The sequence below is a fragment of the Melanostigma gelatinosum genome, assembly GCF_949748355.1.
Source record: "Melanostigma gelatinosum genome assembly, chromosome: 11".
NCBI lineage: Eukaryota > Metazoa > Chordata > Actinopteri > Perciformes > Zoarcidae > Melanostigma > Melanostigma gelatinosum.
The window spans coordinates 25,339,512-25,367,502 of NC_136644.1; the positions used below are offsets into that span (position 1 = coordinate 25,339,512).

The 27,991-nt window shown below is 46.4% G+C and overlaps 2 protein-coding genes across 2 annotated transcripts; both read left to right on the top strand.

Annotated features, from left to right (window-relative positions):
• Window positions 1-2,371: 2,371 nt before the first annotated feature.
• On the top strand, window positions 2,372-5,453 carry mrpl4 (mitochondrial ribosomal protein L4). The gene is made up of 9 exons (XM_079278115.1): window positions 2,372-2,539; window positions 3,151-3,232; window positions 3,433-3,604; window positions 3,718-3,769; window positions 4,034-4,151; window positions 4,462-4,568; window positions 4,726-4,835; window positions 4,919-4,992; window positions 5,217-5,453. The coding sequence occupies exons 1-9, from the start codon at window positions 2,492-2,494 to the stop codon at window positions 5,360-5,362; spliced, it is 909 nt and encodes a 302-aa protein (XP_079134241.1). The 5' UTR covers window positions 2,372-2,491; the 3' UTR covers window positions 5,363-5,453.
• A 963-nt stretch (window positions 5,454-6,416) lies between these two features.
• On the top strand, window positions 6,417-27,757 carry col9a1a (collagen, type IX, alpha 1a). The gene is made up of 32 exons (XM_079279163.1): window positions 6,417-6,569; window positions 7,430-7,504; window positions 8,160-8,198; window positions 8,309-8,371; window positions 15,048-15,101; window positions 15,206-15,241; window positions 15,842-15,865; window positions 16,596-16,649; window positions 16,831-16,884; window positions 17,073-17,105; window positions 17,699-17,755; window positions 18,216-18,269; window positions 18,502-18,555; window positions 18,672-18,725; window positions 19,168-19,221; window positions 19,311-19,364; window positions 19,534-19,587; window positions 19,928-19,981; window positions 20,103-20,156; window positions 20,247-20,291; window positions 20,380-20,433; window positions 20,682-20,735; window positions 21,215-21,268; window positions 23,746-23,817; window positions 24,908-24,943; window positions 25,053-25,097; window positions 25,247-25,279; window positions 25,466-25,612; window positions 25,833-25,887; window positions 25,985-26,173; window positions 26,826-26,903; window positions 27,110-27,757. The coding sequence occupies exons 1-32, from the start codon at window positions 6,495-6,497 to the stop codon at window positions 27,313-27,315; spliced, it is 2,064 nt and encodes a 687-aa protein (XP_079135289.1). The 5' UTR covers window positions 6,417-6,494; the 3' UTR covers window positions 27,316-27,757.
• Window positions 27,758-27,991: the final 234 nt, after the last annotated feature.

The window sequence follows — 27,991 nt, forward strand, 5'->3', positions numbered from 1 at the left end:
AATGTCAGAGGAGGAATGAGAGGTCCAAACTTTGACATGAATGTTCCCTCAGGAAACTTCCAGGGTCCTCAAACTGGTTATGATTTGGAAAACAGAAAAGTCAAACTCCCTTCCTTGAAGATGCCTCAGTTTGTAAGTCCAGATATTAACGGGCAAGGGTTTGATATTGACTTTGGTGAATCTCTGAGACCAAGAAATCTGGATTTTTCTCCTCCAAATGCAAAACTGAATATGAAACCACAACAGTTGAGAGGAGATTTCACAGGTCCAAATGTTACTGCTCAAAACATGCCAAAAGTGGCAATGCAGAATCCGCAGATGCATCTCAGATCTCCAGATCTTAACCTTGATGATTTTTCAACCAATTTCAGAGAACCTTCTTATAGGAACCGCAGATCAGATATCCCTGGGGTTAACATGAGAATGCCCGACCTGAACGTAGATGGAGATGTCAGACTTCGTCACACTGATAGACATCCAACTACACACAATGTGAGGTCCAGCTACCCTCAGGTGGATGCTGGTTTCGGCCACCACGTAGATTTCCACCGTCCAGATCTCAACATTGATGATTTCACAGGAAGGGAACATGTGCTTAGATCAAGAGGTACAAAACCTGACTTCCAGGCACCACATGGCTATAGACAGGCGATTAATATTGACATGAGGGACCCCAGACGAAACAATAGACTGCCTCCTGGTGGCACTGATGTCTATTCAAGGCAACGCAGATCAATGCAGCAGATGCCTAACGCACATTTGACACATTTATCTCAAGATCCAAGAATTCGAGTCCCTGACAGCTCAGACGCATACTTCGTCACTGTTTTTCCCAACCAAGCACAAAATCAAAGAATGCCAAACAACAAATATAACACACTTGGGGGTCCTGACTTTCGTCCAAGAAACATGGACCTTGAAGTCCCAGCAAGAAGTTACCAAAAAGGGGGAACTTTGTTTTTGTCCGACCTCATGTAGGTTTTAAAGCACTGATGTTTCCATCAGCAGAACCATACCTTTCTTTTATTGTTCTTTTCATATGTTTGTATGTTGTGACTTACGCTGTTGTATGTTTATTTGATGACTTATGTCGTTTTGTGTCACTGACTTTCTGCTTTATTTAAGTTTGTTTGTTTGTTTGTATATAAAGCCGATCTTGTTGCTTCATAATGACGAAGCCTACTTTACGATGCAGCACTTGTTTTATAAATTGATTATTTTTCCACATTTTGTAATTCATACTTTGTTGTATTTCACAAGAAGGTGTTATTTCTATCTACATTTAAGTTAAGTTTTGCCACCAAATATCTCCTAATATTCTTTTCAGTTTACTGCTGATGTTATTACTCAAGGAGGAAATGTGTTTGATTTTCTTCTTACTATCACAAGATCAAAAGATGTAACTATGTAAATATCCAAAGTTGTGCATATGTTTATATTGTACTGTATGTCTATAATTTTGAAAGTCAATTTATTTTATATTCATTGGCGATATACAGTATATAGCTGAGTTTATATATATTTTTATGACCATTTGTGCTTTAACAGAGTTTTGCTTCCACATTTTAAAGCAATATGATTATGATAATTAGATAATTTGAGTTGACTATATATTCTAAACTTTAAAACCTGACCAGCTGTTTTAGAGGTGACAATGAAGCTGTTAAAATGGGTTATTATGGGCGCAGCATATATCATTTTATTATTTTGTATTTTGTAATAATAAACACAAAAGAATTGTATATATTATTTGTTTCCTGATTCATATTTTCAAGTACTCATAGGATGGCCCACGTCAGGAACACATACATTACATCATTGGATTATAATGATTCATGCATTATTGTGTTCATCACTTTAATGTTGCAGAGGACAAAGGTGGCTTTTAAAAAAAATACCTTACAGATATACTGCTAGGTAACATAACCTATAATAATACATAATTTCTAAGTTGATTTATATTTTAAATCTGCAAAATAACTATAGCTGTCAGACAAATGTAGTGCAGTCAAAAGTCCAATAGTTATCTATGAAATGTATTGGAATAGAAGTAGAAAGTGGCAATAAATGGAAATACTCAGGTAAAATATAAGTACCTTAAATGTTCACTAAAATACAATACTTGAGTGAATTTACTTACATTCCACCACAAACAATAACTAGTTTAAATGTTAATGTAGGCCTGTGAGTGTTGTGTTAAGATGGACTTAAATAATATTAAGAAACATGTTATTTGAAATCTGCATCATTGTTTTTGAACAGTCTTGGCTGAAGTTTTTACCTCCAGCCACTAGGGGCCGCAGCCGTTGTCACGACTGTGCCCGGTCTACGTCATCAACACGCGCCGACACACCACCACACGGAAAAAAACGCGACCGCGACCTTTTCAGTGCTTCAAAACGGCTCGAGTTCGTTTATAATGTGCATTTAATAATGATTTAAGATGTTTTAAGTGTATTTGTGAGACTTTTGTAAAGACAACAGACCCGAAATGCTTCGTTGTACGCTGGTGGTTTGCGGCAGAGGAGTCGTTAAAAGGGTAAATAATACGTTTAATCAGCTGCATAAGACGTTACACTCATGTTTAATAATCACAAACCTATGTGACATCTGATTTTAAGTGATACACAGAGTGGAATATGAGCAAGAAGAATGGACGGAATCTTTTAATCTCATGTTAAATATTTAGACTAAAACCCTGAAATGTTAAAACTTATATTTAGTCATTTCTATGAATCAGTTAGATCATTTTGAATCACTTTTTTAAATTAATTGATGACGTATTTCTCTTAAGTGCTATGTAACTATAGTTTAGTGCTGAACAAATAAAATGTCTCCTGCACACGTTCCTCTTCACTTGCATTCAGAGATATTAAAAACAATGTTTTGGTCCATAGACCTTCATCAGGTTAAATATATATTCTCTATGGATTCTCCTGCACACCTGTCAACCTACAGGTGTGTGTTTGATAGTTAGACAAAGTAAACACGACACCAGTCTTAGATCCAGATGTCGTCCTTTGTAAAACTTTTTAAGTATATATGTATAGTAGTTTGATGCAGTATTATCAGGTCCTTCTGAATGTTATCAGATTTCTACTTGTGTGTGTTTTTTTTATCTGCTCCTCTAACTAGTCGTCTGCTCCTCAGTTCGCCTCGTCGTTCTGCAGTGAGAGCGCTCTGCCTCCCAATCTGCTGCTGCCGTCCAACCTGGTGGATCCTTCCAGACTAAGTGGGTTCAAACTGCTGTAAATGTGGATTCTGTCTGAGCGTGTCAGCTCAGATGAGTCTCTGACTCATCGATCTACGGATGTTCAACCTCTTGAGTCTGTATTTATGGGAGGCAGATCTGAAATCTTTCAGACGGATAAGTAGACGCTGATCCGTAGTTGCAGCCCCGTCTGACGGCCTGTGTCGTGTCTCCTCCTGCAGAGCGGCCTCCTCCTCCTGCAGACTGCTCCCTGCCTCTCCTGAGGAGGTGCGACGCCGTCGTTCCCGCTCATCGGAGCGCCGTCCAGGCGTGGGTGGAGACTCTGGAGAGGCGGGGCGGCGAGCCGCTGGGCTTGGCTGAGCTCCACCCGGATGTCTTTGCGGTGCCTCCGAGGTAATCTTTCACCCGGAGAGTGTTGTTAGTTTCTAATGGAACTACAACTCTAACCTTTACACCCCGCCACCAAAAGGAAGTCTCAGTTAACCCGTGTGTTTGTTTCCTCTCAGGCTCGATATTCTCCACCAGGTGGTAATATGGCAGAAAAACTTCAAGAGAGTTGTGAGTTACTGATTCACTCGTTTCTAAAGGTCATTTATTTATGTTCAGGCTTCAGCTTCCACTCCATATTTATAAGAATGTATTATTATTATTATTATTTGCTTTTATGAAACTTAATTTTCAATGAAACAAAGACAGAAAGAAATGACCTGTAATTATTCATTCATGTCTGACTGATGCAGTGTAATAACTACTGCATTATGTCCAGTTTATTAATATTCATGAAGCTATTATCCACGTCACTGACGGTCGTTTTGATCTCAGAGCCACGCCAACACAAAGATCAGGTCAGAGGTCAGAGGTGGAGGCAGGAAACCATGGAACCAGAAAGGAAGTGGACGAGCTCGCCATGGAAGCATCCGATCCCCGATATGGAAAGGAGGTGAATATATCTGTTTTTTAAATCAGTATTTCGACATACTACACTGCAACCAACGAGGAGTCGTGTCACGTTCTAATTCTACTGTGACGTGAGTCACAGGGTGGGACATGCAGCGCTGTCCTCAAGAACGTCCAAACGCTAAAATCAACGAAATCTCCATCTGTTGTGTAAATCTCTTCATCGTTAGAAACTACGTTAAATAACGAGCTGCTCTTCTTCCTGCAATCGTTTCATCTGGAGTGATTCTCAGGTTGCTTCTCAGCGGGAGTCTGAGGTGACGTGTTGGTGTGTTGCTGTGTTTCTCTCTCAGGCGGAGTCGCCAAAGGACCCAGAGGGCCGACCGGCTACTACTACATGTTACCCATGAAGGTCCGGGTTCAAGGACTCAAAGTGGCTCTGAGCTCCAAGATGGCGCAGGTACATCAGAGCCGTGGACTTGATGCGTCGTCGTGTCTTTACTGTTCTTGGGGCTAATTTCTAACGTTTTGCACTTATAAAAATAACACAAAAATAACTGCTAATCGTGTGTTCTGATTATTTTGGCGCTGTTTTTTTTTGTTTTTTGTTGTTGCAGGACTACCTTCACATCGTGGACTCTCTCAACATCCCCACACCGGACCCTCAGTACCTGCTGGACCTCATCAGAGAGAAGCACTGGGGGGAGTCGGTGCTAATAGTGGATGTGTGAGTATCATCAGCTCGGCTTCAGAGCAAACTTCACTCGTGTGCTTTGCTGAGTCTGCTGACGTCGTCGTCGTTGCTTTCAGATGTGAAGAGTTTCCCGAAAACATCCTTCAGGCAACGGCAAGTTTGAAGACGGTGAACGTCATTCCAGCAATCGGTGAGTTATTTCTCTCTGAGGTCACACAGGCTGTGGAGACAGAACCGTGACGCTACCTTTCAGTATTTTATTGGTCGTGAGTTGCATTGGTACTGAAAGTTCCACTGAAAACAGTCTGCAGGGAGAGCGTGACCTCCATGTAATGTGCAAACTAAGATGAGAAGATCACTTTCTTCAGGAGAATCTTAAAAGACTTGAGTTTTATTTCCTCTTCTCTCTGTCAGGACTGAACGTCCACAGCATGCTGAAACACGAAGCCGTCGTCCTCACGCTGCAAACGCTGGAGTTTCTGGAGGACAAGCTGCTTTGGCACGACCAGCGCTACACCCCGCTGTACCCGTACAAGCTGCCCTACACAGACCTCCCGTAGGAGACACGAGATCGCCTGTAATATATTCTGTATGTATTTTATTACGTTAAATGTTTAAAGAAGAAATCATCAATAAATAACCCCATTTATACAAAAAACAATCGGTACGTGTATCTACAATTCATAGTTCCTGATCTTCCAACAGAGGGCCGAGCGCTGCGTCTCATTAACATTTATTTAACGAGTTATTGTCGGGGTGCAGAATAGAGACTGAACGTGTGCAGGTCGGTATGCAAGTCGTTCCTAAAAAAACAAAAAGTAAATTTGTTCAAAAAAACATTTTTGAAGCAACTTCTGACAACCAACTTGTGTTGCTGCAACAATCTAATTCAACAGTTGATGAGCAAGCCAACCTTAAAGTGAGCTAGGCTAACAGTTAGCAGTCAAACAGGCAGTAAATGTCAATGGTGGCTCGTTGGAGGCCTTTAACGGGTGTGTTCATGATGATGACATCGCTGGATAAGGTGTTCAGTTGTTACTAACTACAGGGATCACAGCACCAAGACAACAGCCGATGGACCAACTCAGTTAATGAACTTTGAAAGTTTCAATGTCGTAAAATGAGTTCAGTTAAAAATGCAAAAGAGGAAAACGTTGTCCCTTAACTTTGACTGTTTGAGGACGGAGCACCCTGATGTGAACAGAGTCGTCCTCCTCTGGTCCACCAGAGTCCTGATCTCCGTCCTGCTGTCCGCCTGTCGAGCAGCTGGATCCTGGATGACAATAATAAACCTAAAAATAACAATGTGACCATAACTTAATTACTCCAGCCCCCCGTTTCTCCTCTAAATCTCTTTTTTAAACCGTTTTTAACCAAAACTTTGGATTAAATCTTGAAGCCGTGAAGGACAATACCAAACGTTTTATTGTCGCAGTCACTTTCTACTGACTACTTAAATTTCATTTCAGAGTAAAGTACACTCCACCCTGTTCGTATAGAGAAGCCCCCCCCCCCCCCTCCTGCTTAGCCTCAGCTGCTTATGAATAGTCAGGACTTCCTAACGCCCTCCCCTTCCAGCAGGCCGAGGGGTTTCAGACAGGGGGGAGTGCTGACAGGTGGACCGTCCGTGAGCCCCGTCTAATCTGGGAAAAAGGGACTTTTGGCGTCTTCCTCGGCCCTGGGACGACGACCATGGCTCTCTCCTGGATGTGTCGAGAGTCTTTGCTGGTGATTGTGCTGCAGATCGTGCTGATGTGCTCGGCTCAGGTGAGAACATAAAGGTGCTCTTTCTCTCCATCGCATGATCCTGTGTCACTCCCTCCAGCGAGGCATTTATAGAGCGTATTCTACTTCATCGTCCTTTACTTCTGAAGTGTACGAATGATTAACAAATTTGAGAATCTGAGGCGAACGCATGATCCTTAAAAGTAAGTTTGTATCTGTGACATTATGGTGAATCTCTTGTGGTATCATAATTTATCATAATTTATATTCATGTTGGCACTTAAAGCTTATTTTTGCGATTCAAAGTAGACTTTAATGTCGTTTACTGAACTTATTTCCTCCTATTCGTCACCATATACCTGTTAAAATGTCTGTGTTGCTGTCGTGCTTTTACTTAAAATCCATCTTTATTAAATCTCTGAGTCTTGTTGAGAACATTTCTTTAGGGACTCAAGTGTACTTTAATTCATTTATGGTTTCAGTGTTGGATTTTCTTTGACCACGTTTGTTGATTTCATGACGAGCCATTTATAAAATCACGAAGTGAACGTTGAATTAGAGACTTTGAGGTGTTTTTCCAGCAAACAAACAGCATTATTTACAAAAGACTTCACTTATTTAATGAAGTTTATCTGAGAAGTGGTGCAAACTGGGGTCCATTCTTCCCAGTGTGCACACCTGGAACCAATCAGGTGCAGTCAGCCCCAGTAATCTGAACACATGCCGGTGTAATGGGACTGTAATGGGGGACCAGGTTCAGCTCCCTGACCTTCCCCCTCACATCACCCGAACAATGAGACTCTGTGTGAGCTGCAGCTCTGGAACACATCTCGAGATGAAGTTCAGCGAGAGTAAAAAGTGACATTTTCTTTGTTTTTTTAATGTGTGTGTTTGTTCTGCAGAGGGGCCCGGTCGGTCCCAGAGGCCCCCAGGGGCCCATCGGAGTAGCAGGCGTGCCCGGAGTGGACGGCATTGATGTGAGTCGCCGGTCGAGTCTTAGACTCGTCGATGTGGCACCGAAGCGGTGGATCAGTGTGTTTCTGGGTTCATCAGCTCAGCGAACACTGAAGCAACTTTTTAATCGTTGAGTTGTTTTAACGATGAAGTCCTTTGGAAATGAAAAGGTCCTCACGTGACAGAATCACCTTCTGCTCCGAGATGAATCGACCTCACAAGAGTTGCAGAGCAGCTGTTGCTTTATTAGATGCAATGCTGCACTATGAGCTGGGAATCATTTCAAAGCCCCATCAAATAAACTCGTATATGTATCGCGATCATGATTTGTCTTAGTCCCTGAATATAAAACAACAGAACCATGATCAGGAGATCAGGAGTTCAAGTTTCAGGTTATTTTTATTTTTGCACATTCTCATCAGCATGAAGTCTTCAAAGTCCTTTGCACATGTGCAGAGATCACACAGGAGAAGATCCTGAATCAGTTACAAAATAGAAATATTGGAATCAAGCTCAAATATGAAGCATGCGTGTGTTTTATTAGATACCAGAATTTAACACATGCCAGGTTAATTCCACGACAAATCAACACATGGAGCTGAGGGTCCTCAATGGGAGACACTGTCTTCAAAAGGTTCTTTAGTTGCTCGTCTGATTATGTTCCTCGTGCATCTCCAGGGCGACAGAGGAGACGACTCCACGGCGAACGGAGGACCGGTGAGTGGACTTTTCATTTTCTGTGGTCACGTGCAGAAGTGCGAGATGATTTGCTGGCGTTGCTCCCGATCGAGCGGTGTTTACACGCGAGGTGAACTTTCTGCTTCCAGGGTCCTGATGGTGACAACGGCAGAGACGGAGCTGCAGGAGCCGCGGGCCTTCCGGGCGCAGATGTGAGTGAAGCAACGATGTTCGGCACAGACTGGGAGCTGGTTGGAAAGGCAGCACACGTGCTGTGTTTTGGATCTGCAGGTTGAAGTCTCCAACAAGAGGACGTATTGAATCTCTGCAGGATCTGAGCTGTTCAGACCTGCTGCTGTGAGAGCAGCTTGTCTTGGCTTCCACTGGGAGTTCCTTGAATAAACTAATCTATTTAGGGGAGTCTCGAGTCCTTCCTGACAGGAACAGGGGTCCTTTTTGTGTGAGATCGAGGGGGGGGGGGGGGGGGGGGGGTCGGCTGCACCGGAGACGAGTACGGCCCGCGTGCTGGGAGAAGGTGGTGCAGAATGGACTCAGTGTGTCTGCGGTGGTGACGGTGCTGAGAACAGATTCAGAGCTTCATGCGGATTGAAACTTGTGGAAAAAGCCCCAAAAACCCCCAAAAATGTGTTGAGCTCGTACAATCGTACGTGTTGAGAAGACGTGGAGGATGTTTCTACACCTTGTGACAGCCCCCGGGGTGGCAAGGGGGTTTCACGACAACACGGACCAATAAACACAACCAGTCGGTAGATAAATGGTGCAAGTGCGGTTTTTACTGAAGATAGAGAGTGGATAGAGGTAGGATAGACACTCAACAATACACTGTCCGCTTTCCAGAGGGATGGTCGGGGTTCACTTCCACGGTTCGGTGCACAACGGGTATTCCTCATACGGTCCAGGGCGCGGGCAGGAGCAGGGTAGTCGTACAGGCAGGGGTCGGGAGCCGGGCGGGTAGTCAGACGTTCCAGGGTGATCAAGGGGTAAGCCAGTTGTCTCCAATGCGTTTGCTGTGTCTCCGTCTCTTTCCACTCCTACTCTCTCTCCTAGTTTCCTGTGTCCGGGGCCCTTTTATAGTCCCCTCCTCCTCCTCCGATAGGGTGTGGTCGCTCCCTCGGCTCTCCTCCTCAGGTGTTGCTTGTTTGGGCTGATGGTGGTTTGGCGCTCTTTTCCACTCCCTGACATGGGGCTCCGCCTCCATGTCCGGCAATATCGTCCCTCTACCACTTCTCCTCTGAGGTTGCCCCTCCGGCTGCCACATACCCCCCCCCTTAAATCCGACCTGGGGGGAGGACTGCTCCAGGAACCTAGGGCGTCCCGTCTAGACAGGGCGTCCGCGTTTCCATGAGCGGCCCCGGATCTGTGGACAACAGAGAAAGCATATGGTTGAAGGGATAAAAACCAGCGTGTGACCCGGGCGTTATTGTCTTTTGAACGGGACATCCATACCAGGGGGGCGTGGTCCGTGACCAGGGTAAAGTGTCGTCCCAGCAGATAATATTTCAACTCCCCCAGAGCCCATTTGATGGCCAAACACTCCTTCTCGACCGTGGCGTATCTCGTTTCTCTCGGTAATAATTTTCTGCTTACGTATGTGATCGGGTGCTCCTCTCCATCCCTCAGCTGGGACAGGACGGCACCCACCCCGGTCTCGGAGGCATCTGTCTGTACCACCAATGGTTGCGTAAAGTCCGGGGTCACCAGCACTGGTTCAGAACAGAGTACTTCCTTCAGCTTCTCGAAGGCGTCCTCGGTCTCTGCCGTCCATACGATCCGATCTGGCAGCCGGTTTTTTGTTAGGTCCGTCAGGGGTGCTGCAAGAGCAGAGAACTGGGGAACAAACCGTCGATAGTAGCTAGCTAGCCCAATGAATGCTCGTACCTGTTTCTTTGTGCGGGGGCGGGGCCATTCCCGGATCGCCTCGACTTTCCCTACCTGGGGCTTGACGCAGCCGCGGCCGATGGTGTACCCCAGGTAGTCAGCTTCCCGGAGGCCGAGGCGACATTTCTTGGGGTTGGCTGTCAGCCCCGCCCCTCGCAGAGCTTTCAGGACGGCTTCCAGTCTTTGGAGGTGAGCCCCCCATTCCTCCCCGTGCACGACGATGTCGTCCAGATAGGCTGCCGCGTATTCTCGATGGGGACGTAGTACCTGGTCCATCAGTCTCTGGTACGTGGGGGGGGCTCCGTGGAGACCGAACGGCAGCCTCTTATAGTGGTACAGTCCCATGGGCGTAGTGAAGGCCGTTTTTTCCCTGTCTTCGGGGGCTACTGCCACTTGCCAGTAGCCTTTAGTCAAGTCGAGGGTGGTGATGTATCTGGCCCTCCCGATGCGCTCTATCATCTCGTCCACCCGGGGCATCGGGTAGGCATCGAATTTTGAGATGGCGTTGAGCTGCCTAAAGTCATTGCAGAACCTGACCGAGCCATCGGGTTTCGGAACCAACACTATAGGGCTGCACCACTCGCTCGTCGAGGGTTCGATGATGTCGGCCTCCAGCATACTCTGTACCTCCCTCTCTATCGCCCCCCGGCGGGCTTCGGGGATGCGGTACGGCCTTAGCTTCACCTTCTTCCCGGGCTCGGTGATTATCCGGTGTTGCACCAGTGTGGTGTATCCGGGGTCCGGGGAGAACACGTCCCGGAACCGATCCACCATTTCCCGGACGTCCTGCTTCTGCCGGGGGGTCAACTCTTCTCCCACGGGTACCTCGACTGGCTCCGTTTTTCCTGGGAGGGTAGAGAGAGAGAAACAGAGCATGGCATCCCTACGCACCCATTTCTTGAGCAGGTTCACATGATAAACCTTCGTCGGGTGCCTCCGACCTGGTTGCCGGACTCGGTAGTTTACCGGCCCCAATTTCTCCATTACTTCATACGGCCCCCTCCATCGGGCTAGAAACTTACATTCCGCCGTGGGTACCAGGACCAACACCCGATCCCCTGGGTTAAACACTCGGGGTTGGGTTCCCCGGTTGTACACGCGGGCTTGGGCCGCCTGTGCCTCGGCCATGTGTTCTCGGACGATGGGCCAGAGGGATGCCATCCTCACCCTCATCTCCTCGACGTGGTCCACCATGGTGCGGTAGGGGGAGGGTTGGTGTTCCCAGGCTTCTTTGGCCAGGTCGAGTAGCCCCCGGGGTCGTCGACCGTACAGGAGCTCGAAGGGCGAGAATCCGGTAGATGCCTGGGGCACCTCTCTGATGGAGAACATCAGGAAGGGTAGCAGTTGGTCCCAATTCTTCCCGTCCTGGTCCATGGTTTTTTTCAACATTTTCTTCAGTGTCTGGTTGAATCGTTCTACTAGTCCGTCCGTTTGGGGGTGATACACCGACGTCCTCAGTTGGGTCACCTTCAGCATGCCACACAGATCCTTCATGATCCTAGACATGAACGGGGTTCCTTGGTCGGTGAGAATCTCCTCCGGTATTCCGACCCTGGAAAACAACATCACCAGCTCCCTTGCAATGCCCTTGGTGGCCATAGAGCGTAGGGGAATGGCTTCGGGATACCGGGTGGCGTAATCCACTATCACCAGGATGTACCTGTGTCCCCGGTTGGTCTTGGGTAGGGGCCCCACTAGGTCCATCCCGATCCTGCTGAAGGGGACGGTGATGATCGGCAGGGGCACCAGCGGGTTTCTGTGATGGGGTTGTGGGGCCACTTGTTGACATTCGGGGCAGCTCCGGCAGTAATCCTCCACGGCTTTTTTTATTCCGGGCCAGTGGAACCTGGCCCTCACCCTTTCCAGGGTTTTCTCCACTCCTAGATGGGCACCTAAGATATGGGAGTGGGCTAACTGGAGGACAGAGGGTATGAAAGGACGTGGTACCAGTAACAACCTGAGGGGGGCCCCGTCCTTTATTACTACCTGGTAGAGGAGCCCGTTATAAATGGAGAAATGTGTGGGAGGGAGGTCTCTTACCCCGTCCAGTGGTCGTCCGTCTACGGCGGCCACCTGCCGAAGGGCGTGGGCTAGGTTGGGGTCCTCCAACTGGGCCGTCCCAAACCTCCCTGTGAGGGGCCCGGGTAAGATGGGCTCCTCCGGGTCCTGGGGGAACAGCCCGGCCAGCTCCTCTTCTTCGAGGGAGGGGGTATCTGCCTCCTCGGGGATGGGTGGCGCCTCTCCTTCGGGCTCACTGGGGCTGGAGGGTCCGTCGTTCTCGACGGCTGTGGCATATACGTCCTCGGGGTTGGGTTGGGTGGCCTCCACCAACGCCCGGGCCACGGCACTGGCGACTCCTTCCGATAGGGGATCGGTGGAGATCTCCTCCCCCAGCCCACAGATGGCTTTCTTCTTGGACTTTCGGTGAGGGGTCGTACCTGGTTTCACCACCAGGCTGCGCCACAGCTCCTGGAACACGGGCAGGTCTCGGCCGACCAGCACCTCTACGGGGAGTCCTTCCACTACTCCTGCAGTGCCGACGTATCTACCCCTCGTCGTGTATATTTCGAGGGCGGTGGTGGGGTATTCGCGGGTCTCCCCATGGATGCACGTGACCCCTCGGGTGCCGGTTAGGAGCGGGTACTGAGCAAACGTAGGTCTCACCAAGGTAATCGCGCTCCCGGAATCCACCATCGCGGAGGCGTCGCGGCCGTTTACTTTGACCGGGGTGAGGGGCATGAGGTCCTCGTGAGTGGCCCAGCATCCGGTAATCAGTCCGCATGGGCGACTCCCCTCACTGGCCGTGGTCATGGGTGCGTCCTGGCGGTGAGGACATTCCCATGCGATGTGCCCGATCTCGCCGCAGTGGTAGCACCTCCTCTCTTCCGGTCCACCCGCCGGCCGACGTCGGGGAAAGCCTGGGGGAAAGGAGGGAGACACATAGGTAGTTTCCTCCGTTCTCATCTTTTCTTTGCGGGTGGACCCCTCCACTTTCGGGTTTCTTCCCCCACGCACTAACGCTTGTGCTGCGTGGTAACCCTCCATGATCTCTACCAGTTCCTCGAGGTTGCGGGGGTTTCTCTGGCCGGCCAATTTTTTTGCCTCATACGGGAGGGATCTGAGGAATTTGTCCATGACGACACGATCGGTGGGCGACACCTCGGTGGGCTCTGCGTGCAGCCAGGCCGTCGTAATCCTCTTGATCTCATGCATCTGGGCTCGCGGAGAAAGGGAGGTGTCATATGTCCATTCATGAAATCGTTGTGCCTTTAGTACCAGCGTGACCCCGCATCGCTGTAACGCTTCCGCTTTCAACACCCGGAAGTCAACTTTTCCAGCGCGCTCTAAGTCCTGATACGTTACTTGCGTTTCGTTGATCAAAAAGGGGGCTATCAACTCAGCCCAGTGCTCTTCTGGCCATTTTTCCCGGAGTGCCGTTGTCTGGAATATCTGAAAAAATATTTCCACATCGTCAGCTGCCGTCTGCTTGAGAAGGAAGCGCGCTGGGTTGGCTTTCTCCACGGTCCGTTGCTCCTGTTGTGTCTGTAACATGCCCTTGATGTCGCTTTGCATCGCCTCCGCGCGTTCGGTTTGTACCGCCATATACTGCTCCATGTGTACTTGCTGTTGGTATTGTTGTTGCTGCTGTGCTTGGAGGATTTGCATTTGTACTTGCATGGCTTGTTCGTGGCGTTTTTGGGTTTCCTGGTTGCTAGCGATTAGCCCCGCTAGCAGCTCTTGAAATGGCACCGGGGTGGCCATGCTTACTGGGTTGGTCGGTCTATCGGTCAGTGTTGCCAGAACCGGACTGTGCCCACATTCTCCACCAAGTTGTGACAGCCCCCGGGGTGGCAAGGGGGTTTCACGACAACACGGACCAATAAACACAACCAGTCGGTAGATAAATGGTGCAAGTGCGGTTTTTACTGAAGATAGAGAGTGGATAGAGGTAGGATAGACACTCAACAATACACTGTCCGCTTTCCAGAGGGATGGTCGGGGTTCACTTCCACGGTTCGGTGCACAACGGGTATTCCTCATACGGTCCAGGGCGCGGGCAGGAGCAGGGTAGTCGTACAGGCAGGGGTCGGGAGCCGGGCGGGTAGTCAGACGTTCCAGGGTGATCAAGGGGTAAGCCAGTTGTCTCCAATGCGTTTGCTGTGTCTCCGTCTCTTTCCACTCCTACTCTCTCTCCTAGTTTCCTGTGTCCGGGGCCCTTTTATAGTCCCCTCCTCCTCCTCCGATAGGGTGTGGTCGCTCCCTCGGCTCTCCTCCTCAGGTGTTGCTTGTTTGGGCTGATGGTGGTTTGGCGCTCTTTTCCACTCCCTGACATGGGGCTCCGCCTCCATGTCCGGCAATATCGTCCCTCTACCACTTCTCCTCTGAGGTTGCCCCTCCGGCTGCCACAACCTACAGCGGCATGAAATCCACCAGACTGCAAAGAGGAGATCAGTACACAGCCGCGTACTGTTCGCGGCCTCCGGCTGATTGTTTGCTTCGCTTCCTGTTTCCTGTCCTCCTGAGGCCTCTGACCAGGTGGAGAGTGTTTCTGAGAGTTATTTATGGAGGAGGCAGGTGAGGGGAGGAGCTAATGGAAGGAAGGCCACGCCTCCTCCTGGTGTCATATCTTTTTAGTCGCCAAAGACGAACGCAGGCAGAGGAAGTAATCAGAGGAAGTTTGTTGTATTTTTTACGACTTTTTTCCATCGTTTTTGATTTTAAGTCGATAATTATGACGATTATATGATTTACCTGAAATACAGTCGACATTAACGTGTGAAGTTATCAGACACAGAACCTAAAGTGCTTTCATTCATTTGCACAACAGAACTCAGGTACGAGTGGTGAACAGTGTCTGGAGTTGGATTGAATTTGAACACATATTATTCTCTGAAGATAAAAACAATGTGTGAACGCTGCGTTCACACAGATGGATGTTGTATTTAAAGCATTTGTTTTCATCGTTGTGTTTTTTAACCTCATCTTTAGGGACCTGTTGGACCTCCTGGAGGTTCAGGCTCAGTGGGCCTCAAGGGACCAAAAGTAAGATGATTCCTGCTGAATTCCACTGCATCAAATCTCTCTGTTGAGTTCATGTGTGTTGTTCTATATCTGTCAAGTTCAACGGTTTTGTTGTTTGTTTTCAGGGGGATTCTGGGCCACATGGGCCTTCTGGAGAAACGGTAATTACATCCCATAATAATCATCAGTCATTTTCCATGCAAAAGATGTCAGAAAATTAAGTTTTTGACGACTTGATTTTCTAAGGTTTTATATCATATTAAACTGAACATCTTTTTGGACCGAAACAAGATGTTGAGCTGGATGAACATTTGTCGTATTTTCTGACATTTTACAGATCTAACATTGAATGGATGAATCAAGTGAAGAATTGGCAGATTAATCAATAATGAAATGAATCATCAGTTGCAGCCCTGGTTCTATCAATCGTGCAATCTGTGGGAGAGTTTGGATTCATAAGATAATAAACACAAGTTGAAGAACTGATCTGCAGACATAAACCTCTACCAGAGTCTTTTTAGTCTCTTGCAACGGCTTACTTTTGTGTTTTAAATAACCCGTACACACTTTATTCCAGCTGGCTTTAAATCCTCTCATGATATTAAAGGATGTTTTCTGCCATACACTGAATTTAGCCGTGTCAGCGCAAGTAATACAATCAATGAAAGAGGCATTCAGCTCCATCTGAACAACGCCGATCACCCGATAGATGTTATTGATTTCTGTTGATTGACCGTGAATCCCTGATTTCTCTCTCACAGGGTGTCAGACCTGATGGGCTGGATGTGAGTATACACACAACATATTCAGTGTTGTCAGGGTTCATACATATATATATATATATATAGATATATACGTATATATTACAGTTCACTTCCGTAGGTGGTTCCACAGCTGCTGGTGTTATAACCACAGCAGAAACAGCAGCGTGCACGTCGTCTCCTGCAGATGACGGGCTGAGCAGGAAACGATGTTCGTCCTTTTTGTGAGATGTAATCAGAATTTTCCTAAAACAAGTGTCACTGGTCCTTTAATCTGTTTATTTATCATCAGCAGCGGTGGAAGAATCATTCAGATCTGTTACTTGAGTAGAAGTAGCAATACCTCAGTGTAGAAATACTCTGTTACGAGTCCTGCATTCTAAAGGTAAAGTACTCGCTGTGCAGAATTGCTCATTTCAGAAGAACATATATTGTATTATTTACACATGAAGTATTGACGAATTAATATGTGCATCACTTGAATCATGCAGCTGGTATCTTCATCTCATTTTATCCTATAATAATAATAACAAATCATTATTTAGTTGATTATATTTTTGGAGAAGTAGAATACTTCCTCTGAATTGTCGTGGAGTAAATGTACATAGTAGCTGAGTATTACTACACTGTGGTAGTACCACTGTATTCGCATTGATACTTCACACATGTTGAAGAACGTGCGTCTGCTTCAGTGTTTTCGGGGCTTTGTTGCATCCGATTGTTCAGACGTTGGTGTTCTGCTGTTTGCTGACAGGGCATCCCGGGCACCGACGGGCTGCCAGGGGAACTGGGCAAAATTGGAACATCTGTGAGTACACGTATGATTTTAGAATGTAAAGTGTACACTGTACACTTTACACATGACAAAGGTACGCAATAAACACATTTTAAAAGGTCTTACGAACTTAAACATGAAGTAAAAGAACAGAAGATGTAAATGACGAGTGTGTCGATGACGGCAGCTGTTGATCTTCTCAAATCTCTCACAGGGAGCAAGAGGCAAGAGAGGCCAAGTGGGTCCTGCTGGTGCTGCTGGGCCGCGGGTAAATATGATTCAAATATTATAAAGATCAACACTTGACTCTCGATGAGCGGGCGGGACACTGTGGGAGGTTAAAGGTCGGTTAACAACTCATACAGGTTTCAGAGCGATGCGTTTCTTATTTGTCAACAGAATGAAAATCACCCGAATGAATGATTTGAAGTTGACGTGAGCGTGTTTGTGTTCTAGGGTCCTCCGGGTGTGTATCAGGGCGAGGACCTGGTAAGATCCCAACAGAGATTCTTTTACAACCATTTCAACAAAACTGCCTTTTTTGCCTCGTCAAAATAAAAGCACTTGGTATGATGTTAAACGTGCTACAACATGCTCCGCTGCATTTTAAACTGTGAGAATGAAGCGTGTTCTTTATGATTCACCGTTGATAGGAAGAAGAACAAAACCAAAAACATGGCTGACACAGCACCACAAAGTCAGCATTATGTTATTTATCTGATTTCATGATTTTAAAAATACCTTTTTTTCGGTCAAAGTTCTATAATTGTTGTGTTGTAATAGAACTGACAGCCAGAGTGATGTGTTCAAGTGCTCGTAGAAAGCTCAGACATCTGAGACGAAACCAGCAACTGATTTAAATCAAGAATCTTCCAAATGCACATCGTCATCAACGCCTGAACTCAAACGAAGCTTTATTAAATTGATCATCAACGACAAAGTAAAGCACGAACACATTGTAGTTAACCATCAGAAGCATTTGTTGATTGCTTTCTCTGCGAGCTCATGGGGGCCCCTGGACAGTGGAGCCCCCTAGTGGCGGGGCTCTTCCATGACCTCAAATAGGCTGTTGTGTTTTTCAGTGTCCCAGCGCCTGCCCCGCTGGACTCAATGGACATTCTGGTCTCCCCGGCATGAAGGTGAGTGAAATGTGACGGCGGCTGATGTCATTTTGGTCCCACGTTAACCCCTCATTGTCCTGTTTCTACTCGATGCATCTTATCCATAAATGTCACTTCTTACAAGAAGTCACATGACTTGGACTCGAGTCAGACTCAAGTCACAATTTTGATCACGTTGAACTCGACTAGAGAACAACAACAAAGACTTCCAACGACTTGTGACTTCACTTCGGACAACTTCTTCCTCAACGGCCAAAGATTAAAAACAATGTATTTTAAAAGTGAGCCCCAAAATCAATTAATATCCTGAATCAAGTAACGCTCACGCTTAATTCCCCAGATCCAATCCGATCTGGCGCATTATGACTCATTAAGACTCTAAACTCATAGTTCAGGACCTGGGACTTAAGTGCAAAGACCTTCTCGAGACTTGCAACGCGATGATTGGATTCCATCTCTGCTTCCTGTCTGTCTGCAGGGCCACAAGGGGGTTAAAGGGGAATCTGGTGAGCCCGGAAGACAAGGACACAAGGTAACATCCTCCCCTCTCACAGCCTCTCTGATCTATTCCTGCAATGGATAACAAAGATATTGTTCACAAGTGAGAAGCTGCAGAGACAACATTTCTAGAATATGTTTCTAGAAATGTATGAGGCAGCTTCTCTGCAGCTTCTCTGCAGTAAATGACGCTGAAGCAAAAGAGAGCAGGTGAAAACATGGATGTGTATTTGTCACAGCATGACATAACTCACGTTCTCTTTCAGGGAGAGGAAGGCGAACAAGGACTGCTGGGTGAAGTCGGAGCTCAAGGACTACCAGTAAAACATTCCACCGTTCTCTCTCAGCATGCTTCACAATGAGATGTCTCCTCCTCACAGTCAAACACATCATCATGGTTCTGTCTCTTCTCCTTCTACCCGCTGACTGATTTTAGGGCCAAGGTGGAACAAGAGGTCTCCAAGGAATAACTGGCTCCAAAGGAGACCGGGTAAGAGTGTCAAACACGGACACATGAAGTCATAAAACAATACAGAGAACCTTCATTATGTTTCATCCAACAGAAAGATTTACAAGAAGAGTCTAAACTTCATACAAACGGCCTCCGTATCAATTGTCCAATCAGGACCAGACACACGATGGCCGACCTCCTCAACTTCCATCCAAGACATTTCAAAATAAAAGCTCATAATAGATGCATTCAACATGATGTGACGTCATATAAGTTCCCTGAATTTCTGTTCTGGATGAAGAAACATGCAGGAAACTAGTCGTTACGTCACAGCTCCACGTGCACGCTCTACATTTACATGAATCCAATCCTGATATCGTGACTCAATATATCTTTTCATTTAAGAAAAGGATCGTTAAAGTTTCCTCGACAAATTCAACTTTTTCTGACTACAACCAATGTTTTCCGTCTCCACAATCAGGGACCTCATGGGAAACCAGGCGATGGAGGTCCTCGGGGGATCCAGGGAGGCCCAGTGAGTCCCCCGTCTCTTTGTCTCACCTCTGTTGTTATGAAGACATAAATACTGATACAAAATAAAAAACGACTGATGACATCTTTTAGGGCGACCTGGGTCAAAGAGGAGCCATCGGTGAGCCCGGACCAGCGGGAGTGCAGGTAAGATCTCACACACAGGAAGCAGTGACGTGATCGAGCCGCTGTAGAGCTCTCGAGTTCTGAACCAAAGTTTTACTGTTTCTTTTGTTTCTCCTTCTCATGTGTTACTTGAGTTTCATTTCATGAATTCAATATGTTTCCGTTTCCTTCTTTGTTTTATTCTTTATAGGGGGATCGAGGTCCGTCTGGAATCAGAGGAGTGCCGGGGCCAAACGGAGAGCCTGTGAGCACCGCTTCATCCAATCAATCAACCAATCAAGCAATCAAGCAATCAAGCAATCAATCAATCAATCAAGCAATCAATCAAGCACTCAAGCAATCAATCGAGCAATCAATCAAGCAATCAAGCAATCAATCAAGCAATCAATCAATAGATAACGACTGTTCTGCTGCTTTCCTATTCACTCATCCACTTTCTTTCTTTACAACCAATATTTCCAACATAACTTATTTATCTTCCCATAACGCCACCTTATGAACAGTGTCTTGTATTATATGCTGTTCTGTTGAGAGACACTTTTGTGTGATTCTCTACGTAAACCTCACTTCTTTCTGGTCCACAGGGCCTCGCTGGTCCAGACGCCCGTGATGGAATACCTGGTCTGCCAGGATCCAAGGTAACTACCGACCATTTATTTATATCTTTTACAGCCGTAGATCTGTTTTGATTGTTTGTGAAATGTGCTTTTAGATAGAACGTTTGTCATTTGAACGTTTGTTTCTGTTTTGTTTTTTTAGGGTCTCACAGCAAAGAATGGGGCTCCAGGTGATGCTGGCCCACAAGGACTTCCTGTAAGTGTGTCCGCTGACCCAAAGCTTCCCTGAGTCATCATTAACGGTGTGAGCCATCTGTTGATGTTTCATATCACTGTCTTCATGTAGGGGCTGCCAGGCGCTTACGGACAGAAAGGAGTCAGTGGTGTCGTGGTACGATCCCATTTCTGCAGTGATTCATAACTGATATTTCTAACACGACAACTTTTACTTATGACTGTTTTTCTCTTTTTGTCACCAGGGTACCGCAGGTGATCCAGGTGTTGTAGGACTGATGGGGTCTCCGGGGAAACAAGTAAGTTTAAAGCAGCTTGATTGTGTGACAGTAAAAATAATTACATTTTAAAACTAGAGCCTCAGAGTAAGTTTGTAAAAACCTGACAAAAACAAAATGTGGTCTTTGGATTTGAACTGGTTTAAGATATCTTAAGAATTGGATAAATTCCTCGTCTCAAGCTTCACTTGAAGTACAAAGCGATGCCACTGGCATGTGTTTTCTGAAGCTCTGATAAGTATCTGATTTGATGCTGTATTTGCTTCCAGGGCGAGCGAGGCGATCAGGGAGAAGTGGGACCGGTCGGAGCCCAAGGAGGACCAGTGAGTCAGCTGCGTCTACGTTTCACTTAAACTCTGCGAGACACAGTTTAACTTCCTGGGACAGGAAACAGGTTTCACTTCCTGCCCCGGCACCCGTCACTCATCCTGATGAGGCGCCGGGAGTCCCAGAGGCCTCCGAGGCAAAACATCTGAATGTTCCTCAGTGTTTCTAACCCAAACACTGATCTCCTGCTGTGTGTCCGGTAGCTCCATCATGACACACTCACAGGACACAGACTGATCATAGTTTTGTGTCAGAAGGTTGCATTTAGTAGATCGTGTAAAGCTGGTCAAAGTCTGATTCCAGCAGGTTAATAAGGAACATCTTTCTGAAGGGTTATTGACATGATTTATCCTTCGTCTCCAAGATCGAAAGTACAACTGAAAACACATTAATAAAGCTGAACTAAATATTTGATACATTTCGGCATCTATTTGTGTTTTCTATCCGCATTATGATTTTCTTTTCTCTCTTTCAGGGTGGACGAGGAGAGAGAGGGCATGGCGGGCCTCTAGGAGCACCAGGACCCAGGGTAAGACTGTCTAGTATCAGGGGTGAGATCTCCCGCTACACCTGAACGCCACACCAATAACTGACGCAGTGTCAGAGGATGAAATCACTGCACAGGAGGACGCGACAGTAGAGATTTTACAGAAGTAACAACAGCTGGAAACAGAGATGATACGGAGTGGGTTTCCCAGAAGAACGGAGTCAAACAGTGTTCCGCGTGATTATATGAATCATTTTGTGAAACCCTCTGGTCACAGCGTCGGTGAGCACATTGCAATCGCCAGATGAGGGACAACTTTGTACAGCTAATGTTCAGTAACCAGTGTGGTGGAGTTAGCAAGCTAGCTAGCTAACTAGCCAAACGTTAAATGGGGGAAATTCAACAACTTCATCCACACCAAAGAGGGTTGTCCATGATCTTGTCACAGCATGGGGAAGCACATTGCTATCAGAACTAGCCAATCATAGCACAGTGGTATTAGACAGTATTAGCCAATCATAGCACAGTGGAATTAGACAGAACTAGCCAATCACAGCACAGTGGAATTAGACAGCACTAGCCAATCACAGCACAGTGGAATTAGACAGAACTAGCCAATCACAGCACAGTGGAATTAGACAGCACTAGCCAATCACAGCACAGTGGTATTAGACAGCACTAGCCAATCACAGCACAGTGGTATTAGACAGTACTAGCCAATCACAGCACAGTGGAATTAGACAGCACTAGCCAATCACAGCACAGTGGTATTAGACAGCACTAGCCAATCACAGCACAGTGGAATTAGACAGTACTAGCCAATCACAGAGCAGTGGTATTAGACAGTACTAGCCAATCACAGAGCAGTAGGGTGAGACTAGGCGGAAAACTCTTGGGGAAAAAACAACACGGCAGCAATACATAATTACAAGAGCAAGTGCGCTGCATGAAAGTAAGTCTCCATCAGATGCATAAAACCAGGTGTAAAATCAGCTTATTTTTTATCAACTCATAATGTAGATTGTACATTTTCCACTATACAATATTGGCAATTAACTACATCCTTAGTTACAACAAATGAAGAATAATATATTTGACCATAGTCAAGTGCACAGAGAAATAGTGTGGCCCGAGCACAGAACCCTGTGGTACTCCAAACATTAGTTACAAGTCATGCATCTCTCTGTAAAATGATGGCTTTTGTTATGTTAAAACCAACAAAAAGACTGTTCATGAAGTCAAGACAGCTTGTGTATTTACTGTGATACCATTCATTATGGGCTGGTATCCATCACACACGTACGTCTTAAGATAAATGAATTTCTCAAACCTGCAGACACAGGATTTAGAAACTCTCTTTCTCTGTTTGTTTCATAAATATGAATGTTACAAATGACACATGGATAAAAAAACCTGAATCACGAATATGAAGAAAAGGGTCTTGTTATAATTATAAAGATATAATCAACTGGTCAACTCCTATCTGTCCACAACGTTTCTGAGATGGTGAACAAACTATGGGCGTCAACAACATTCCTTCTTTGGAAGAACTCATTCAACCAGAGAGGAAAACAACCGGATTATAGTAATACTGTTATGGGAAAAGATTAGACCATGGATGGATCATGAAGCAGTTCAAAATATATATATTTAGAAAATAAACTCAAAACATAATAATCCCATAGACGTGATTGACAGCCCAGGACTAAAGTGACTAAAGTGTTTTAATACCTTCAGTGACGATACTTTTATGATTTAATACATTCAATTAGTTGATATACTGGAACACATAATATCTTCTATAAGTAAGAATATTGTAAACATATTGTGACTAACATATTATTATTGTGACACTTCTACTCATCAATAGGGGGGATATTGAATCGTACTTATGTGTTTAATCCTGAAATTCTCCACAAGGGCCCCGAAATACAAAGCGAGCCATCGGTGTTCATAAATACCAACTCGGTATTATTAACAGGAGGATCGTTCACCGAGACAAACCTTGTGTCTGGGAACTGAAGCCTCGTGCCATGCTTTCATTAAAGAGTGGCAGGTCGCATATGAACTTCTGTGGCTGCAGTTAAGTCTGTAATCCGCCGGTGAGCGGGCATGAATGGCCTCTTGTTACACAAATCCGACGGCCAAAGGGCTGTTTCTGCAGCTCGGGGGGGTCAGAGCAGGAGAATAAGCTGAGAAGCCCTGAAAGAGCTCTCTGTTCCCCAGGAATGCCTGAAACCCGTTGGCCCACTGTACAGCACAATCAGAACCCACACACACCCAGAAACATGGGGGGGGGGGGGGGATCTTCAGGTCCTTCCAGCCTCACAGATCAGATGATGTGACGCTGGACATGTTTTTATTTTTTCTGTGGATGTGCTCAGGTTAAGATGGGGGAGGGGACTCTTCTAAGTTTCACACAGTCGGTCTTATGTTATGAATTTGAGTGTGGGTACATTCTGTGTATTTAACTGTTTATTTGTGTGTGTGTGTGTGTGTGTGTGTGCATATTTTTACAGGGAGGTAAAGGGAACCCAGGCCTCCCCGGACTTCCTGGCCCTGCTGGTTATTATGGCCAGAAGGGCGTCAGGGTAAGAGACACAAAATGACACATCATGAACACAAAGGTGAAGCCATGTGAGAGCAACAGCCAATCAGGAGTCAATAGGTGCTCGATCATTTCTATCACGAGGTTTGTTTTCACATGGAGCCTGACTCACATTGTCTCGTTCAAACACGCCGTACTTCTGTTGGATCGTTGTTTCTGCTGAACACAACAGTCTCTGGTTGAATGAGTGTGGAACATAGACTGTTTGGAAGAAGTGGACGTAGTCTCCGTCATGTCACCCATTGGTTTGTGGACTGCCGCTTTTAAGCCTCGAGTTTGACATTTTGGCCGTCGCCATCTTGTTTTTTTGAACACTGAATAAGATGTTTTAAGACCAAAAAAGTTACAGTTAACTTTCATGAAGTGAAAACACACTGTGAAAGGGTCAAAGCTGTAGGAGCAAAACACAAAACTCCCAGATCGGACAACGTCGTGGCAGCGACCTGTCAATCACAGAAGCCCCGCCCTAAAGCATCCCCTGCTTTATGGTCTGTGTGACTCTAAATGGACCATAATGTACGAAATGAACATCACGCTGTATTGAAGAAGACTTGAAACTAGAGATTGAGACATAAACTCATGTTTACAATGTTTACTGAGGTAATAAATCAAGAGAGAAGTAGAGTCATTTTCTCATAGACTTCTATACAACCAGAGGAGTCGCCCCCTGGTGGACACTAGAGAGAATGCAGCTTTAAGGCACTTAACGTTAGTAACGTTAATAATTACAGTAAAAGGAAAACTACAAACTGTTATTTTATTCCAAAAGTCATAAGGAAAGCAAGGGCAGTGGGCTACATGATAAAGGCTTGGTGAGCGGATGTCCCTGCTCTGCCCATCAGGGACGCTCTACGAGGATCATGTATTGGTCAACACTACACCTGCCATTCTATTGGTTGTGGGATTTGAAAGGCTTATCGCACAACAAATCCAAGAGCAGAGGATAAATCTGAGAGCAGATGCTTCACGAGCACACAGTTTGATTCTGACATGTGATATCTGAATATGTCTGTCAGAACAGATGCTACCGATGTGTCACATGATCAAATCCTCCTTATGTTCTTTTTCCTCAGGGGCCAGTCGGTCTCGATGGTCCAAAAGGAGACCAGGTGTGTTTCATAGATTGCAATATTACGTTATTATATTACGTTATTTATACTCGTGTTGAGTTGCAGCAGATTAAATGGCAAAATATTCTGTCATGCATTTCCATTTTAGGGATCTGCAGGTGCTGAAGGAACACCGGGAGACGTCGGAGAACTGGTGAGTGACCGACGACTGAAACGCCTGCTTCGACTGTTTCCACGCAGTCAGCAGTATCTCGTACTTTGTGATGGAAAACGTGTATGAACACATCATTTCTCATTTTACTCCCAACTCTCTGCAATAAATCACAAATCTGTCCCTCACAGGGTGATCAAGGAGAACCAGGAGAGAAAGGATCGGTATGTCCACCGAAACAAAGCATCGCAACCAAACACAGCGCTTCAGCATGAGATCCTCATTTGTCTTATGATGTCATTTGCATTGTTGTTTACTCAGTAAAGATCTTAATCTGTCGCTTTACTGTGAAGCAGCTGCACGAACAGCTGATGCTCCTCGATACATTTAGTGTCTGCTGTTGATTACAGACGGGCCCCCCGGGAGAGACGGGGAATAAAGGAAGTGAGGGCGGCAGAGGTCAGGAGGGGAAAGAGGGCACGTTGGGCCAACCGGGACCACGTGGCGTGCAGGGCGACACGGGGGTACCGGGCCTGCCGGGGACGCAGGGCCCAGCGGTGAGATGTGTTTTATCTCCACAATGTTCTGTTTGTGCAGGAAGTTCGACTCTTCTGGATTCTTTTGAGTTCTGGTGAGAGTATAAATCATTGTTCAGCATCAATGACAGCTTTACCTTTATGAGTTTAGATGCATTTGGTTGCAGCTCACGGCGCCGTTTGCCAATAAAAGGGAACAAATGGCTCATCGATGTCAACAATCTTCTTTTCTTTTGTTCAGGGAAAAAGCCCAACAGATACGCACATCAAACAAGTGTGCATGAGAGTAATGCAAGGTCAGCGTTTGTCACCTTTTCACCAAACTCCATTTGTGAACGTTTGATCGTCAGTCAGTTGAAATGTAAACGTCCAACGTGTCCTCGCGTGTCACAGAGCAGCTGGCCCAGCTAGCAGCTAGCCTGAGCAGGCCCGAGTCCGGCATCTCTGGGATACCCGGCCCCCCCGGCCCGCCTGGACCTGCAGGCCCCACCGGAGAGAACGGTTTCCCCGGACACACCGGATCTCGAGGACTGCCCGGTCTGAAGGGTCCAGCTGGGCTATTAGGTCGCAAAGGACACAAAGGTGAGTTTCAGATCAGACGGGCCGCGTGGATGTGTGACTTTGAGGTTGTTTCTGTCTGTACTGTTGATTCACTGAAGCAGGGTCCTCAAACATGTTGGAGGACCAGCAACACTTTGCAAGGACCGGCTCTTAATCGTAACCAGGCGGCAACCTCCGGTTCTGAAGAGTGAAGCCATGTGGAAGAGTCTTAAAGCTGCATTCTCTCTAGTGTCCACCAGGGGGCGACTCCTCTGGTTGTATAGAAGTCTATAGAAAGTGACTCTACTTCTCTCTTGATTTATTCCCTCAGTAAACATTGTAAACATGAGTTTATGTCTCAATCTCTAGTTTCAAGTCTTCTTCAATACAGCATGATGTTCATTTAGTACATTATGGTCCATTTAGAGTCAAACAGACCAGAATCACAGATTTGCCCTCAAGGGGCTTTAAAGTCTTTACAGCATACGACATGTGAGGCTTTATGATTGGGAACTGAAAGTTCTTATTTATATCCTGTTCTGACCCACTTTCCTCCTCGGGGTTCAATCAGGTTCATCTTGATGTTAACGAGGGAACAGATGAGGTGTGACGGCTGAGCTCCAACTCTCGGCTAAATTTGGCAAATTCAATGACGTGTTTCCCTGTCGGTGATGATTGTGTGTCCTCTGTGCAGGGGACATGGGGGACAGAGGGGACAGAGGACCCACAGCGAGAGGATCCAAAGGAGCGCCAGGTGCCCCCGGTCAACCAGGTAATGACTCATCATGACCAAGAAATATGAGTTGAGAACAAACGTCCTCAACATTAGACTCTGGTGCACACTCAGCCGGATGGGTCTCGACCGTGTTCGGGACCACTGTGTGCCGGTAACAAAGGTGTTTTGCTCAGGGGCCCTTCAGCAGGGCAGACACTGTGTGTTTTGGAGGAGTCCGTCTCAACGTTCTGCTCCTCTCTCAGGTGAAGCCGGGCGAGCGGCTTACGGCACAGAAGGCCGTGACGGAGAGCGAGGGCCGCGCGGCGTCCCCGGCGTCCCCGGAGTCCCCGGGCCTCCCGGCACCGCCGGCGTCAACGGTTACTGCGAGTCGTCACAGTGCGTCCTGCCCGTGATGGCGTCGCCGGTTTCTGCAAAGGACTCCGGCATGAAGGGCCCCAATGACATGTGAGGAGGAGGAGCCAGAGCCGTGGAGCATCTGCCCGTGTTTGTCTCTTTGGTTTCTATTCTGTGAGCTCATCTGGAAGTCATTTCGTCCTCCTGAAGCAGATCTTTGTGGTTATAAAGTGACATGAAGGTGGACACTGAAAAGCAAACATCAGCTTTACATAAAAGTTTCATGTTACCTCACTTTGTTGTTGTCGTCGTCTCTGTGCGATTAGAGGAATGGAGAACTCTGTTTGTACAAACCGGACACATTCCTCTTTCTGTACGTTTATGTAAATGTGTCAAGACGGACATTCTGTTTGTGAGTATTTCTGTTTGTCCACTTTAACCCCCCCCCCCCCCTCTACATGTAGGACATGTTTGATAATTGCTGTCATGACGACTGATGTTCTTGTGGAAACCTCTGGCAGTTTTATATGACTTCTTATTTATTCTATCAAGGTTCAAGGCGACATCTTCGAGTTGTACAGAGGAGGAAATAAACACGTTTTGATAACCTCTTGCATGTTTTGTATCGACGAGTACGAACCAAAAACAACCGGGAATACACTGAGAAATACTAAGAACCGGTGAAGAGATTATACTATGTACTACATTATAGATTGTCTAATATTATTCTGTCGTGCATAAATAAAACATTATTTAGAGAACGAGGCCAGAAACCAAAGGATTATATTTCT

What these genes read in the sequence shown, in the direction of transcription:
- mrpl4 (XM_079278115.1), top strand. Translation starts at nt 2,492, where the DNA reads ATGCTTCGTTGTACGCTGGTGGTTTGCGGCAGAGGAGTCGTTAAAAGG. An exon ending in TGAGCTCCAAGATGGCGCAG is followed by an intron (nt 4,569 to 4,725) that starts GTACATCAGAGC and finishes TTGTTGTTGCAG; the next exon opens with GACTACCTTCACATCGTGGA. An exon ending in TCGGTGCTAATAGTGGATGT is followed by an intron (nt 4,836 to 4,918) that starts GTGAGTATCATC and finishes CGTTGCTTTCAG; the next exon opens with ATGTGAAGAGTTTCCCGAAA.
- col9a1a (XM_079279163.1), top strand. Translation starts at nt 6,495, where the DNA reads ATGGCTCTCTCCTGGATGTGTCGAGAGTCTTTGCTGGTGATTGTGCTG. An exon ending in CTGGTGCTGCTGGGCCGCGG is followed by an intron (nt 16,885 to 17,072) that starts GTAAATATGATT and finishes TTTGTGTTCTAG; the next exon opens with GGTCCTCCGGGTGTGTATCA. An exon ending in ATGGCCAGAAGGGCGTCAGG is followed by an intron (nt 23,818 to 24,907) that starts GTAAGAGACACA and finishes CTTTTTCCTCAG; the next exon opens with GGGCCAGTCGGTCTCGATGG.